This window comes from Perissodus microlepis, chromosome 12 (genome assembly GCF_051167445.1).
Source record: "Perissodus microlepis isolate ML-2025 ecotype Zambia chromosome 12, ASM5116744v1, whole genome shotgun sequence".
Classification (NCBI taxonomy): Eukaryota; Metazoa; Chordata; class Actinopteri; order Cichliformes; family Cichlidae; genus Perissodus; species Perissodus microlepis.
The window spans coordinates 554494-570207 of record NC_140472.1 but is presented as its reverse complement, the minus strand read 5'-3'; the positions used below and the strand labels follow the sequence as shown (position 1 = coordinate 570207).

The 15714-nt window shown below is 41.7% G+C and overlaps 1 protein-coding gene across 3 annotated transcripts; it reads right to left on the bottom strand.

The window, feature by feature from the left end:
- Positions 1–5839: 5839 nt before the first annotated feature.
- On the bottom strand, positions 5840–13387 carry isl1a (ISL LIM homeobox 1a). Of its 3 annotated transcripts, none has more exons than XM_084947135.1 (6): positions 13198–13387; positions 12712–12901; positions 11742–12043; positions 10655–10941; positions 10050–10217; positions 5840–9005 (listed from the first exon to the last, which is right to left on the bottom strand). In XM_084947135.1, exons 1-6 carry the CDS (start codon positions 13223–13225, stop codon positions 8889–8891), a joined length of 1092 nt encoding a protein of 363 aa, XP_084803261.1. In that variant the 5' UTR covers positions 13226–13387; the 3' UTR covers positions 5840–8888. The 3 variants fall into 3 exon arrangements, with proteins under 3 accessions (XP_084803261.1, XP_084803263.1, XP_084803262.1); XM_084947137.1 differs by having other exon boundaries at positions 10655–10938; positions 11784–12043; XM_084947136.1 differs by having other exon boundaries at positions 11784–12043; positions 13198–13386.
- Positions 13388–15714: the final 2327 nt, after the last annotated feature.

The following is a 15714-nucleotide window of genomic DNA, read 5'->3' as shown; positions in this document are numbered from 1 at the left end:
ACAACACAGAAGAGCCACCTCCAGAGGACAAGACTCAGCTGTCCATCTGCATCTTAAGGTCAAAGGTCACTCTTTCGAGGATGCCAATGTTCACATTTTGGACAGAGAGGACAGATGGTTTGAAAGAGGAGTGAAAGAAGCATCTATGTCCACTGTGAGCGACCATCTTTGAACAGAGGCGGGGGTTTACGACACCAACTCTCTGCCATCTATAATCCAGTTTTGAGATCCCTTCCCAGACGCCTTAACGCCCACTCACATCCTGGGCCATCTGACCTCAGGAATTCGCATGATAAGGTGGGGCCAGGTTTCACAATGAACACACCCGAAACTCTGGCTGATTGGGACCCACACCCAGTTTCACACCTTGGCTCAGGCGATTAGAGGATCATCAGGGGGTCCTTTTGTCCCTCTGTGGGGGAAACTCCCACTAGGTTTATATCTGGGACTCTCCACCATTTGACCTTAGAACTGAAGAAGCTTCTCGGATGAGAGGTGAAACGTCTTCAAGTAACTTAAAGAAGTCCAGACGCTTTTCTTTCCAAGCTCCTTTGACTACGATGACCTGGATGACTGAGAACCTTCACAGACTTAATGACTATCCCCCTGACTTCCATTTTGATGAAGTCCTGGTCATGGGACGTACTACTACTAATGACACCTTCTGCTACACTTGCACTCCACCTTATCAAACTTGTCAAATAAGGACACATGCATCAGATTCCCTTGAATCACTTCCAGTTCAGCATTTAATACAATCATCCCCCAACAGCGAATGAGTCTTGATGTGAGGCTTCAACATCCCAATGAGTCATTGGATTCTAGACATCCTCACAGAGGCCTCAGTCAGTGCTCCCTGGCAGCAGAACCTCGGACACGACTATGATAAACACAGGAGCCCTGACAGCCCTCTGTTGTCCGTGCTGCTCATCCATGAAAGCACATCTGAATCCAACCTCCTGGTACAGAGGGCTGAGGACAGAACTGCAGTGGGCCTCATCAGAAACCCAATGAAGCCCTTTACAGAGGGAGGTGATACAGTAACAGTCTGTCTCTTAATGCAGACCACACCAAGGAAACTGTAACAGACTGGCCACCCTCGCCTGCTCATCAGGGGCTCTGAAGAGTCAAAGGCACCAAGTTCTTTAGTGTGCTCCTCTCTGATGGTCTGCCAGCACTAGTTCTGTCGTAAGAAGACGCAGTAGTGCGGCTCTTCTTGTGGAAAACAAACTTCTTGTGGATGCACCGTCTACATCACTGTGTACTTTGGGAGCTGCACAGTGCAGTCCAGGTGAGATCAGCTGAGAGGATTATGGGGGTCCCCCCACCCCTGCCAATGCATCACAGAGCCACTGCTGTTTTGAAGGACCGCCCACTCCACACACAGCGTGTTTGACCCTCTGCCATCAGACCTCGATCTATACAGAGCAGTATTCCATTCAGCTGCAGAGACTGTATAATGAAAATAATATTCACTTGACCTGACTCTATATTTATAGTCTTTCCTGTAAGAAATGACTGATCAAATATGCAGATCCATGTTGTCTGAGGTGAATCGGAGGTAAGGTTAGAAGTCAGCTACTGTAAAGGACAATCATTCATTGATAAACTGATAACTGTCTGATGATGCAGCTTCAGAGTTTCATCACCTGTGGAAGGCTTCACGTCAGGTGTCTCAGTGGACAGTATACAAAGTTAGCACAAAGAACAAATAGTTTGACTGTGTAGATACGTGGAATAAAAAAACATTTCTCTGAGTCAGAAATCATTAATGCATTGCAGTCCCGGCTCACTGGCTCCTTAAAGTAAGGACTAAGGTGCACCTGTTTAAATTTTAATATGACCTATCTGTTCTGGACATCAGCCAGCTGGAGTAAAGTAGAATATGATATTTCCACACATTTTCAGTCAATAATCTGGGTTAGGAGTTAGGGTTTTTTATTTTTGAAATGTATTACAGCAAGATTTTTTAATGTCCAACATCTATACTGATACCACAAAATGTAGTATCTGATAATACAGTTACAATCTGATACTGTTACTGTTTCATTTATTGGCAACATTCTTCAAACGTCGTCTCTGTTTCTTTGTGTGAGCAGAGTTGGGAAAAAATATTGCAACAACATTATATCGCTGTCACTGGCAACATGTTGCTGTCACTGTCACAAAATATCATCAGTATTGTTTAGTGTGCATTGAATACATTCAGGCACTCTGAGTGTTTGACCTGCTAGCATTTTGGTAAGTTTTAGTGGGGGAACCATACAAACAGGGGGAACCTGTTTACCCCACAACATTCAAGTTTATGAACTAATTACTTTTGTAGTAAAACGGGCGTATTATTATTATTCAGGACAGAGGCTCAGACCAGTGTGACGTATCGTTGGTTGACTGATTAATACTATCCTGGGATACCAGTAAAAGCACGGATATCTCTCATGCTGCGGGCCTGGAGATCAATGACGGGTCACAGAGCTGGGTCGCATTCTCAGTTAGAGACTTGATCGAGTCCCGTAGCGAGGCGTTGTCAGCAGCGAGTGTTTCCACCTGCTGCTGGCTGAATTCCAGGGATTCCCTCAGGGATTGAAATTCCTGGTGAAATTAAAAGTTACAAACATAATGTGATGCATTCGAAATGACACTCTTGTGTGTCCCAGCTTATGACACATGTTTGCTACAGGTCGCTCTGTCATGGTCCTGGGTCATTGATCAAGCAATTTGAATTTCTGGTCTCTTCTATTAAGTCTGCTTCTTTTGTAATATCAGTAACCTGCTAATGTTCTTTGTCTGTTCGTAGCCTTTTTGTATTACCATTTGTCTTCTTTTGTAAACCCTTTCTGTCTTCGTAGTTGTGTCCCGTTGTCAGTTTGGTCCCTCTGTGTTTCATCCTTTGTCTCCCCGTCAGTCACGTCTCCGTGTCCATTTATCTCCAGTCCCTGAGTGAAGTTCACATCTCTCAGGTCTCAGTGTGTGTGTTACTTCCTGTTTTATTTTGGACCGTCCCTCGTCTTGTTTGTGCTGTGCAGCTTCTGTCCTAATACTGTCTGCGTCTCCCTCTGTTCGTTGTTGCCTCCGTCTGTCTGTGTGACATGTATTTTGCTCCTGCTCTGTATTTTTATTGTTCTGTTTGCTCCACCTGTTGCCAGCTTATAGTTTCGACTTTACTTCTAATACTTTTTGTCTTGTAGCAGGTCCAGTGATTTCCACTGATATACTGACCATGGGACCAGCTTACTTTCTGTATATTTTAAGTGAAACATGGAAGTGTACAGCAAAATGTTCTGAAATATTTTCAAATAAGTGCAAACTAAATGTTAATGTTACAGTAATGTTCTGCCTTGTCTCTGCTCGTCTTTTCATAGTTTGACATGCCATTTTTATGTCTTGCTCTCTGACACAAAACAAATTTAAAAACACGTAAATCCCAGTCAGATGGCTTCTTGTGGCACTGGTGTCTGCCCTGATCACTGGCTTTGTGTTCCCTTGGTTTCTGAGATCCTATCTGTGTGATGACTAGAGTCTCTCTAAAGCCCTGCAGATCCACATAAACAGTGAACTGCTGATGAAGATGGCCTAACTCTTATTTTATTAGCATGCAGACCTCATCGATGATTAATAAAAACATTAAAAAGAAGGCAAGTTATTCCTATAGTGCAAATTTCAGCAACCATTATGTTAAGGCACTTTCTATTGCATGTCAAAAACCTTACAGTATTAAAGAGAAAACCCACATATCAGATCATCGCCACTAACAAGCAAAACGCTCCCTTTAACCAGGAAGGAATGTGTTTAAAGGGTCAAACCAGTAGTTGTTGCTAAAAGTAGAATGGGAGGCAGAGCCTTCAGTTTTCAGGCCCCTCTTCTGTGGAACCAGCTTCTAGTTTGGATTCAGGAGACAGAAACTATCTCTACTTTCAAGATTAGGCTTCAAACTTTCCTTTTTGCTAAAGCATATAGTTAGGGCTGGACCAGGTGACCCTGGATCCTCCCTTAGTTATGCTGGTTCTGCCAGAGCGTCCTTCCTGTTGAAAGGAAGCTTTTCTTTCCCACAGTCCTCGTTCACAGGAGGTCGTGTGACTGTTAGGAGTTCTTCCTAATGTTGTAGAGTCTTGATTTTACAATGTAAAGGGACCTGAGGCGACTGTTGTTGTGAATTGTTGCTATATAAATTGACCTGAATTGAATGCAGCTGAAGACGTCCTACATATTTGTGTACTTGCTGGTGGTGTATTCCAGTCTCTGTGGTATAATGTTGTGATCGCTGGTAAGGAACGCTGCACTGAAGTCTAACAGGACAAGCACAGGAATGAGTCCACTGTTAGAGGATCAGTTTTAGAGCAAATGACAACAAGTGAACAGTAAGTTACAACTACCTCTAAAATCATAAATACAGATCAGTTACATGAGACATCGGTTATTATTCCATCCATCGTGTTACTGGAAATGCCCAAAGACACTTTGTGCATATCTGCTGGATTCAGATGTGTTGAGAAAGTTTGATTCCCTCTGGCTGAGCAGGGTGCGCCAAAACAGTTTGGTTCTTAACCAGCGTACTTCTGTGTGATACACAGAACATGAACTTTCCAGTGAGCCCAACCTGAGATTTTAGATTCAATATTTTTAGATATTTTCGATTCAAATATCAAATAGTATTCTATTTCTTTAAAAAGGCCTCTTCTACTGACTTTCATGTGTTTTTTTTAGTTTTGCACATTGGAGTTAGAGGCAATACTTGAATATGAATATCTAAAAAAAATTTAAAATTAAAAACTGAACATTTCATTTCTCTTTCTTACTATCACATTAAATCAGGATGAGTAATTTAGGACAGGTACTTTACATTGTTAGTCTTAGTATTGGTTTGTTAAAATATAAAATCCTGTGAAGTGAATATTTATGTACACTCAAAATAATAAAAAAAACTGTTTAACATGAAGAAAATGTCACATTCACTCTACGTTTGAGCTGTGGATTCCAGCAGATTTTAATGTGTGAAAAAGGTGGTCGGTACCTGGGTTGATAGAATATTTTATATATTAAGCATTTAATATATCTTTCACAGAATTTATATACATACATATATATATATATATATATATATATATATATATATATATATATATATATATATATATATATATACATCTCTTCTAACTTTGCAGCATTAAGTGTTTGTGGAAATCAGAGACCATGTAGTCAAAGTGTTGATTTGACAAAGAATTAAATAAATATTGACCAAATTATTTTCTTAGTTATGATTAGAGTACCATCTGCATACTCCAGATTAGACTATCTACTGTTTTTTTTTTAATTTGTAGTACAACTTGTGGTATTTACACAACCCAGCATGAAATTTGAATGAAAACACCATGTTTGTAACTTTTATAACTAAGAATTCGATGTTAAAATGAAATATATATTTTCTTTTGCACCATTCACACACTGTCACTTTGTGTCTTTTGCGATGTGAAGTTTTGTATTTAGTGTGCACTCCAATATTGGGCAGCTTGATTTTGTTTTTTCATAACTAGTCAGTGTTTAGACATTGTTAATGCATTTGCCCCAAACTACCGGTCCTGGAACAAAAGGCAAGTGAAGAATTCTGTATTTTATCTTTAATAGTTTTTGAGACTTTGATGTTCAGAGCTGCATTTGCAGACCATTTTCCAAAAAAAGCATATACCTTGAAATGTATTTGAGATATGATGCTAACATTTCACAGCAATTTATTCAGACTCCGGACCATAAAACATTTGGGCAAACTGACGAGGCTTCAGCTGAATAAATGTTATAAAATTTTGATGATTTTAGATGGAAGGACTCAGTTCTCCAAAATGACAAATATGCACATATTTAAAAAAATAATAATTCTGAGTTGTGTTAATGCCAGAATTTTATGCAATTTGAATAATAAGTGACAGCGTTATGTTGAAAACACATATTAAATATACAGATGTAGGTTTCTGTCATTAAAGAAATCGTGGCATCAGCTCCTTAAAGCCTTTGACCAGTCGTTCTGTCAGACTTCCTATTTCTTCTAACCTTGGTGCCTCTGAGGGCTCAGGCGCCACATTTCTGGGAGGGTTAGTTCCCTTGCTCATTTCCCATGCCAATTCAATGTGGTCTCATCCAGAGGCCAGCAATTATTTCCCTCAGCCTGCCCAAGGTACACTGCTGCTTTTGTTCCTCGTCAGCTCTGAATACGCTCCCTGAGCCAGACAAACCTGTAGAGTACGTTATCACAAGTCTTTGTGCTGGTGCTTAGCTTCCCTTCTATCTGCTCTATCTCTACCCACTGCAAACATAACAGCTCTTAAAAAAACCCACTTTATTATATGTAAAACTCTTACCATCTGCCATTTGTGGTCAAATTGAAATATGACTCTGGTTTTTGAGGCAAAGCTTTTCTTTAGTCTGAACAAAGCTAATGACTCAGAAAATGTGCTGAATAATTACTGTGCATGTAAGGTATAGACTGAGCGTTTCTATTATGTCTTGGACGGTCAGAGTTTGACGAGAACATGCCTGGTGTTCATGTGAATTACAGTCTGGCACAACCAAAGATGGGAGGTGAGAAAGACATCACAGGAACGTATGGGTGTTTAACCATGATAACTGTCTTTTACACATGCTGCTGAAGACTCCCAAACTCAGCAAGGTGATGTTTCCAAATCACCATCAAGCCAAAGCAATAACCATATAAACAGTCACTCTACTCGGATGACACAGAGCATGGAAGCTGCTGTGGTTGGCAGCTGCTACCAACATTATTCTTAATTTGATTTTGGGAATTATTGCTACATTTGAGTTAAAAATGCTCGATCAGTAATGCAGAGTAAAACGCAAAATGATCAAGAAAACCATCCTGTAACTTGGCTTTTCTGTTCACTGCCATCCCTGTAATAACAGCTTAGACTTTTAATCATATACTGTACGTCCCAGCTATGGAGGACAGAACTGCATTTTAATATGCACGAATTACAACCTGCATTGGAGGTTAATGCTTTTGCAGTACAGTATTTGTATTGTAAAAGCTGGATACTGATGATTCAGGGCACGGGCCTCTTTTCTCTGACAATAGTAAACAATGTTGTGTTGTAAAGTTTGTCTTCTTCTGTTTTTCATTAAACCTCCTGACTTAATCTCAGTGAGATTTTATTGTAAAAAGCATTCGGACAGCCCTGCTGACGCTGTGGAGCACCACTTTACATTTCAGAGCAACCTGCATTTAGAAACAATTAGCTTTCTCTCATTCACAAATTTAGACAGATATGTAATTATTATTAGAAATTAGTGAAATTATTCAAATATTAAATATATCGTTTCTAAATCATAACATTAGCCGTTAGGACAAAATGCTGATTCCTGTTTTTTTTAGATGTTACATTTCTTACAGTGTTTTTGGTTTGTTTGTTTGTTTTTGGGGTTTTGTTCAAAAACAAATCCATACATTTTAATGTCAAACAGAAAACAATGAGTGTCTGTATAATCCAGACAAGTCGATATTGTTTACTATGAGCACCCCGCACCGCAGCCATGCAGTCACACATTCCCATGCACCAAATAATAAACTCAAACACTGTTTAAAACCTGCAGTTTGATCCACACTGAAACATTATAGAACAGCGATGTTCACAAAACCCTGAGACTGTTTTGGATATTTTTCCAAATACTTAAAGCTTAAATTCACGGCACGCACTGTGTGCGTTTGTGGGTTCTGTCACCTTCTTTTTGACTCGGTTATTTAATGGCAAAGGGAATAGTAAGAATAGCTTTAGTGTTTTTAATTTGGACTTTTCTTAAAACAAGTAGAATTTTTTCTGTTGTGGCCACGTTATGGCACCGTGTGCATGGCACCGTGTGCAGTGCCGAGTGTGGCCGTGTCTCTTAAAACGTAATCCAGCTATGTGCACAAATGAAGATACACGCTGCACATTTTAGACGGAAGAAGATTTTAAAGGTCGGGCGTTTTGTTAGGCTGGAGATGTTTAGCGGTGCACTTTGCGCTGCAGCAGGTAGCAGAGTATACGTAACCTGACACAGCATCTGCACTAACATGACACCCAATTAACCACAGTCTATCCATCCAGGCATTTAACCAGAGCTGATGTGTGTCCGCTCACAGAGAAACACGCGTCAGACGTGCAGGTAAACTCCTTATTGTCATTTTGTTTGTTGATTCCGACAAACAAGCGACAGACCAAACGCCTTGGGGTTTTTTTCTTTTTCTTTTTTTACTTCAGTTAAGAAAGTTACACAAAAGGTGGCAAGTTTGTTGACAATAAATAATAAATAATCTTGCTGCACGGGAACAAACAAAACATTTCCTTCCGGAGCTAACAGTATTTTTTTAAGTTATTATTAATTTACACATCTTTGGGGAAGAAAAAAATGTTGGACGGACACTAACTCGCACAAATGTCCCACGAAGCTTGTGGCAAAATAGAGGTATACCTTGTTGCAAATGCTTTAGTACTTGGGTCTTTAAGAAAATCATGTAGTTAATGGAGAACCCCCGCCCACACCCCACACAGTCATTTATTATATGACTATATGACGAGGTGCGTGTGTCGAATTAAAAAAACAAAAACACAGTTTCTATTGAAAGTCGCGTGCGGCATTTCGCGAGTACAGAGAATTTCGAGCTCTCTCCTCGCCGCCGGGTCCCGTTCATCGGTGAAGCCAGCTTCATGCCTTCTCTGTTTGGCAAACGGGCAGCACCGACCGACCGCGAGGACTCGTCGCGTTATCTCCTCTGGACGTTAGAATGTGTGACTGTGGTAAATCCCATGATTGTCTTCACAGTGTCAAAATACAACCAGGGGGTTGCTTGGTGCAGTCGAGAAGGGTGATATGAAAGGGGCTGTGTCTGTCCACGCAGCGTCGGCTCAGGCCTCGATGGGGCTGGAGACCATGCTGTTCGGCGTATCTGGAAGCTGAGACGACATAGACGCTACTTCGCTGCCCGTCGAGTTCGAACCCGGTCCTCCCTCCGAGAAACTCACCTGCAGAGCACATTAAGCGAACCTTTAAAAGCACAGCTGAAACTTTAACACGTGCACACTAAAAGGCCTTGGATTACATCTACTCATGGGCAGGTCAGTGCTGCTGCTCAGGGACGGTGCCGCAGAGCAGTTCAGCCTGTGTGTCAGCAAAGTTTCCAAAGGAAATCCGTCCGTCAACGTCACTGCAACCATCGACGTCATAATAATAATGATGATGATAATAATAATAATAATAATAGATTTGTAGTCTACTGCTTTATAATTGCGCGATAAAAGAAGCGGAACGAGGATGGCATGGTGTTCGCTTTTACGGGTATTTGAAAGTCTGTTAATTTGAGAGTAAACGGAACCAAACGGGAACGGGCTGGAAAACACAAAACGCTTTAATTTTATTTAGAAAGCTGGTTTACATCGTCCGGGTGCGCTGCACGTGTCTTTGCCGTGTGTGGCCGGTGTGGAGAGCAAACACTGCTGGTCTTTCGGGTTACCCACAGCCTCGTGTCTGTGTGCTTAAGCGCATCTGACCATACTCCCTCGAAATTTGACATACTTGAAATAAACGTAGAAAACGTAGCGTCAGTGGTCATAGTGGTTATCTGTCCATGCTAATTCAATATTCTTCAACAGATTAAGAATTATATATATATATATATCTATATATATATATATATATATGTATATATATATATATATATATATATATATATATATATATATATATATATATATATATATATATATATATATATATATATATGTATGTATATATATATATATATATATATATATATATATATAGATATATATATATAGATATATATATAGATATATATATATATATATATAGATAGATAGATAGATAGATAGATAGATAGATAGATAGATAGATAAGGAACCTAGCAGTGCTCGCAAACGACACACACTAATAAAAAAAACCAAAAAGTTGTTCAGAGCAGCTGCTGAATGTCCTCAAAAACTGAAATCACAGCACTTTTGATATCAGCAGTGTGTTAATGTCTGAGCGCGAACCAGGAAATCACGAACCAGTTGTTGGAAAGCAGGCTGGTCGATGTCGCTCTGCAGCGCGAAGTCGCTGAGCACCTTCCAGGGCGGCTGGTAGCTCTGCACCTCCACCGGGTTGGCTTGGATGCCTCCGTCGTGCCGCTCCGGGCTGGCTGCCACCATCGGGGTTCCCGTCATTCCCTGGATGTTCTGCAAGAAACGGAAGCATCCTGCTCAGCACCACGCAGAGTTACTGGGAGAATTACACGCGAGGGGGTGCTGCCGTGTAAACTCACGTGCACGATTGCGCAATCAGCAGAACAATCAATCACATTATGTCTGTATTTCACATAAATATAGACTTGTGTGTGTGTCTGTGCGCGCGCGCGCGCGCGTAAAAACTTTGCGCACGCTTGACCTCAGAGCCCGGGTGAGCTCGTGCACAGTCCTTCTTGCCTGTCACGGAACTTCTGATTTGAACTTGATGAATAAATCTGCTCTGAGGCCTTTCTGGGACTGACACCTTGATTAATGACGGAAGCAGCCTGCCGACCACGGTGCCACATCACGGGCCTCTTTGATACACGGGGTGTCAGTGGATCGTGTGTGATCGGGTGTGTGGGCTCGTGATCGCGTTAAGCACCTACCGTCTTGTCGCTGGACTGCTGCTGTTGTAGCTGCTTCATGAGTTGGCTTCTCTTCTTGTCTTTGCACCGCTTATTCTGGAACCAGACCCGGATCACTCGCGGGCTGAGGCCGGTCATCTCCACCAGCTGCTCCTTCATTAGAGCGTCGGGCCTCGGGTTGGCGTTGTAGCAGGTCCGCAGCGTGTGCAGCTGCTTCTCGTTCAGCACCGTCCGGACCCGGGTGGTCTTCTCGGGCTGTTTATGTACGTGAGGCCGCAGAGCGGGCTGACGGGCAGAGATTGGTTCTGCTGTGGAAAAAAGTGAAAAACATCCGATCAAATGAAACACGTAGACTCCAAACACGGACGCCCTTTAATTCCTCTCCACACACGTATGCTTCTTCCACAATTTTGTGAATTCCGAATCTCTTTCAGCATCTTGTAGAAATGTTTTTGACTTGGTAACATTAAAAAAACGCGCGGCTGTGGTCCCTGAACATCAGAGAACCTCAGAACTGCGCTCACACATCCAGAGAAAAGCTGGCCTTTGGAAAAGACGCTTTTTCGTTATTTAATTAGCTTCCGGTCTCATTCAGTATTCGATTAATATGTGGAAGAACACTCTGACATATCGGAACCAAAGCCATTATTTGTAACAGCAGGAATGGAGCAGGCTGCCCAAAGCCATTAAAACATTGATGGGAATAACCAAAACTATGAGAAGGACCAGCAGCCGTGTTTACTGATCCCCTCCAACATGAATAATTGGACTTTTTCGGACAGAAGCGCACCTCGGGCCTTTCTCTAATCCTCCCACAGTCTGCAGAAAACAAGTTACACCAGCCAAACGCATGAGCAAACAACAGGTCCACTAAAATAAGGCCAACAAACCAAATATGACAGCAGAACAGTTCCACTCTCTATGGCAGGAGGAACACGTTCCCCTCGATGGAAACGCATTAAACACAGATCAAACATGGGCAGTAAATCCCTCTGATATCGCAGCCTGCGTTTGACAAATTTGAAGCACAAGAAACGAAATGTCTTTCGTTTTTAAGGACTACAAAAATAAAAAATACAGGAAACACCAAAGTTAGCGTTGAACACACCGTGTGAGCTGAAGTGCCGGTCTGCAGCAGCAGCAGTCCTACCTGCCATCTGCAGCGGTCTGGCGGGGTGCAGGGGGCTCAGCGGGTCCCCGGGGCCCAGGCTGGCCCGTTCCACAACATCGTGGTCTGCTCGACAGAAGAGCCCGTCTTCCCGCAAAGCAAATTCGTCCCCCGGGATGAGCTGCCGACTGCAGGCCACGCAGCGGAAACACTCAATGTGGTAGACCTTGGAACGGGCCCTCATAACGAAGTCGTTCTTGCTGAAGCCGATGTTGCATTTAGCGCATTTAATCCCGTATAACCTGCGAGGCACACACATGCAGGGCTGGTCATTCACACGGCACACAGCTCGGCCACTACACACTGATAATAATAATAATAATAATAATAATAATAATAATAATAATAATAATAATAATGGTTTAATATTTACTAATTTGTAATAATTACAAAACGCCCGAGATGTCCACATTTTCATTTAAATTATTATTGTTATTATTATTATTATTGCTGCTGCTGTTGTGATTATTATTATTACAAATATAATTAAATAAAACTATCAACTTGTAAATGAGCTTGGTGAAGTTGAACAGGAATTGTGACAGAGTGAGCTGTCTGCTGTCTGCACAGAAACGTCCTGCGGGTTCTCGCTCTGTGTGATTTTTCACACTTTGCTCCGGAGTATCCTGCGACCTTGAGTTGTGGTCTGGATGAATTATATTGTTCCAGAACGTTAAACCACGTCTTATCGCCGCATTACGAAATGCTGGCGCTACTTTCTACATAAGCTGCTGTATCAAGTAACTGTGATTTTGACACGTCAAATGAAATGTGCCCGGTGACAAAGGGACTCCAGGGAGAGTAAACGAGTCCGCATCATCTCAACTTGATCTTGTAAATATCAAAACAACATAATTCCAATTTTCGAGCTGCTCCAGTTCTTCGTCCCGTCCCGTCCCGGCCGTCCTACCTGATGTAGTCCCGTTTACAGTAAGTCTTTCCATCCCTGACGAAGCACGTGCAGGACTCGTCCAGGTACTGGCTGCACTCGGCACACTTGAGACAGGCGGCGTGCCATTCAAGGTCCGGAGAGACCCGCAAGATATACTGGTCGTGGATCTGGTTTCCGCAGCCCACGCACAGAGACACCAACCGCTTCTCTGGAAGGGCAACAACATAAGAACACATGAAACACTCTTTAGCACACCAATTATTATTATTATTATTATTATTATTATTATTATTATTATTATTATTATCATCAAGACTACTATATAGGAGGTAACGCAGCTTTCATATAAATATATATATATATATATATATGCGTGTGTGTGTGCCGAGTTTAATAGGGGAAAGTCATATACTGTGTTTGCGGAGATCACCACGTAACCAAGTCAACTCTTAGTTCTGAAGAATTAAGTTCCAGCATGGATCCAACATCGAACACATGTCTTACTTTTCGGCGGGTCCCCCATGTCTCCCATGTCCACAAAGTAAGGCGACGTTAGGTCCACTGTCACAGCGGGCTGCGGAGCCTGGAAGCCTGGGTAAGTCCTCCGCTGCCGGGCTGCCGGACCAGGAGCTGCACTGTCCGGCTCGGATAGGGAGTGTGTGTACGTGTGTGTTTCCAGTGTGTGTGCAACTCTGACAAGCGACGGGGCTGACGTAGGACATCAGCACGTCATCTGCATGAGCAGCTGATTGGCTCTGCAGACCCTGACCAGCACACGCACACGCACACACACACACACACTGGCACACTTATTGCTGCATATCAATTGTTTCTCAGCTTTGCTTTGCCCTCTTCTGATCTGTTCATTTTCTCTCATTTTATTCTAGTTTGCAGCAAAGCTGCTTATTGTTCATATAGCTAATCGTTACGGTATATTATTTCAGTAAAGGAAAGCCTCACATCACTGTTACCGTCTCTGTGGTGGAACATACAGCAGGCCACAGCGAAAAATCGCCGGGCGCGCACTGTTGAATACGCTCATACAGCCGATAGATTTAAAGCGATTATCAGTGTGCAGTTAGATCCACAATTATATTGCACCTCGTGGGAGATATGTATTTAGAATATGTCTGTCTAACTGTCCGTGGGCTGTCTGTGCTGTTAACACAACTGTGCGTGGGCGTAAACTTTCTTTTCTTTTAAATTCCTCGAAATGGGAAATTCAGAAAACAGCTGTGCGGCCAGTTTATAGAAACACAGAAAGAAATTCGAACTTGCACGTGAGAGTTCTTTACACAGACAAAAGTAACGTAACGAAAACTAACGAAAGATACGAGCAGACGCGTCCAGCTTCGGTGTTCAGCAGAAAGCCCGAAATCTGACAGGCCGGGACCCTCGAAGCCGCCCAGACACACACCAACACGCCCTCTTGTGTTAGTAAGTAACTACTAACGCCGCAAACACAGCGGGAGTGGACACATCACACCTGCAGCAGCCTCCACAACCACGCTAAAATCTGTCGTGGAAATGAATTGTGTCATGCTACCGTTCGACTAATGTAGTGGCGGGCCAATAACATTAAACATTTTATTATTATTATTATTATTATTATTATTATTATTATTATCAAAACAAAAAAAGAAGAAATTCCCAAAATTGAAATGAGATGAATTCTTCTCTTAGCTCTGTGGAGACATCATAAGACAGACTGATGATTGAGACAATCTACAGTTTAGCAAAATGTCCAAATGCAAATACAAGAACAAATAAACACAAACATATGAATTATTATTATATGAAATGACTGTTTTCAGATTTCCCTTCATTGTTCTCCATCACCATCATTAAGCCCAGAATGAGGGAATATTTTCTTGAAGAATTTTATTCCATCTCAAAAGCAGAGATCTAAAAACTTCTGTTAGCATGTGGTGGTGGCATGTTAAGGCCCAGCGCACCTTCCTCAGACACTGTGTGGTTTTTCCATTTATTTCCTGTCTGTGTACACGATGATCCTTATTTGTAACCTTTTAGTGTAAGTACAGGAAGTAACTAAGATTTTATTGTTTCCTGTTGCAATGCTAGTTTGTGTTATTTTCAATACACATGTGATCACTGTCTTCTCATTGTCCACTAAAAACAGAAAGCATTGATACAAAACATTTATTTGTTCAACTGGATTTGCTGATACAATTATATTACGAGTGATTTATCTATGTCAAACTTATCAAAACAAGATTATATAAATCTGCTGATGCTTAACGATATAAACACACTTTTGGACGTGTAAATAGTCCTTCTCTTTAACTTTAAACAGAAAAAGTCTCTTTTAAAATTTCACTTCACCTTCGACTGTCAGGATATTATTTAGGCTGAAATGTGCATCTATGGGTGAGCACGCATGCAAAGAATAGTTGCTGATTTTAGCCCCACAGTCAGTAGAGTAGACTGTGTAATATAATTGTAATATTAGTTGTAAAATCAAATTTTCCATGTGATATATTAGTGATGATGTAAGGAAAAGCAGACTAAAACTGTGTTATTCTTATGTGAATAAGAAAATAGACTGAGGTATTACTTCTCCCTCTCTTTGTCCTGTTGTCCCTCCTCACCCAGCCGGTCGGGGCAGACGGTGCCCCTCTCTGAGCCTAATTCTGTTAAAAGGGAGTTTTTCCTTCCCACTGTCGCCAAAGTGCTTGCTCACAGGGGGTTGTCTGGGTGTTAGGGTCTGTATTACTGTACACCTTACACTGAGGTGATGGTTGTTGTGATTTGCAAATAAAATTGAATTAAATTAAAATGCGGGTGTGAAAAATCCAGCCTCACCAAACTTTCTAAATAAAAACTTGGTTTTCATCACTTTATCTGGATGAACCCTTATATGAAACATCCACAAGTTTGTCTTTGATGATAATATTAAGGCAATAAGAGGCTGGCTTTGGCCTGACTGATTTGTCCTCCTATCTGACAGTTTTCTTCAGCTTCTTTCAGAAACTCTGAATCATATCTGTCAAGTCCTTCACC

Coding starts and splice junctions, on each gene's coding strand:
- isl1a (XM_084947135.1), bottom strand. CDS start 13,225: ATGGGAGACATGGGGGACCCGCCGAAAA. Junction 12,902..13,197: donor CATGGGGGACCCGCCGAAAA/GTAAGACATGTG, acceptor TTGCCCTTCCAG/AGAAGCGGTTGGTGTCTCTG. Junction 10,942..11,741: donor CCGGCACTTCAGCTCACACG/GTGTGTTCAACG, acceptor TTTTTTCCACAG/CAGAACCAATCTCTGCCCGT.